The following is an 854-nucleotide window of genomic DNA, read 5'->3' on the forward strand; positions in this document are numbered from 1 at the left end:
CCGCACTTACTGCATGAGCGTCGAGATGGCGTTGTGGCGCGTGCGCTTGAGCTCCTCCTCCTGTATCTTCTGCTCGATGAGGAAGTGCGCGGAGGAGATGGCCTGGTGGGAGCCGCTGATGGTGACGATGCGGTTGCGCGTGCCCGGCGCGAACGTGCCCTTCTTGCTGATCTGGATGTTCGCGCCGGACATCTGCTGGATCTCGACGAGGCTGCGACCGCCGGGGCCTGGAACGCGACAGCGTGGATGTGCTGCGTGCCTCTGGGCTGCGAGCGGCTCGCGATCGAGACTACTCATACATTTAAAACTACCTACTCCTAAAATCGATACTAACATATATTTCATTTTAGATTATTTCTAATAATATATTTCCTTGTTAGCTTTGGCCATCCACAAATTACGTCACACAAATTGTAGGTTCGTCTGATGTGACGTAACGATTTTCAAATTTTATGCGTGTATTTAAGAAAAATACAAAAATTTAGATCAAGTTCAGTCAGTCAGTTTCATGAACTCATTTGTTTTAGAAAAACGCAAACGCAATAATTAATTTTCAGCAAGTCTTATCTTAATTTTAGTAAAAGTGTATAATCCAGCACTAACACATATCTATGAAAGAAGTTAAACAGTCCGCGTGCACTCACCCAAAATAGCGCCGACTATGACCTCGGCGATCTCCACGTTCTTCGAGTCCTTGGCGCCCGCGTCCGCCGGCGTGGGGCTCTTGGACAGCGGCAGCAGCGAGGCGGAGGGGAAGCCGCCCGCCACGCCCCCCACCCCGCCCACCCCGCCCACGCCGCCCGACAGCGAGATCGGCGCCACCGCTACGGGCAAGCGCATTACTCGCGAGACGC

General features: G+C 52.5%; 1 protein-coding gene across 1 annotated transcript in view; it reads right to left on the reverse strand.

The window, feature by feature from the left end:
- Nucleotides 1-6: 6 nt before the first annotated feature.
- Nucleotides 7-854, reverse strand: part of LOC119828759 (RNA-binding protein Nova-2) — a 57,863-nt gene continuing 57,015 nt past the window's right edge. Inside the window, exons 9-10 of the mRNA XM_038351003.1 lie at nucleotides 645-824; nucleotides 7-227 (exon numbers count right to left, since the gene is read on the reverse strand). Of these exons, the coding sequence (XP_038206931.1) occupies nucleotides 7-227; nucleotides 645-824 (401 nt within the window). The remainder of the gene's footprint in view (nucleotides 228-644; nucleotides 825-854) is intronic.

The sequence above is a fragment of the Zerene cesonia genome, chromosome 8 (genome assembly GCF_012273895.1).
Source record: "Zerene cesonia ecotype Mississippi chromosome 8, Zerene_cesonia_1.1, whole genome shotgun sequence".
NCBI lineage: Eukaryota > Metazoa > Arthropoda > Insecta > Lepidoptera > Pieridae > Zerene > Zerene cesonia.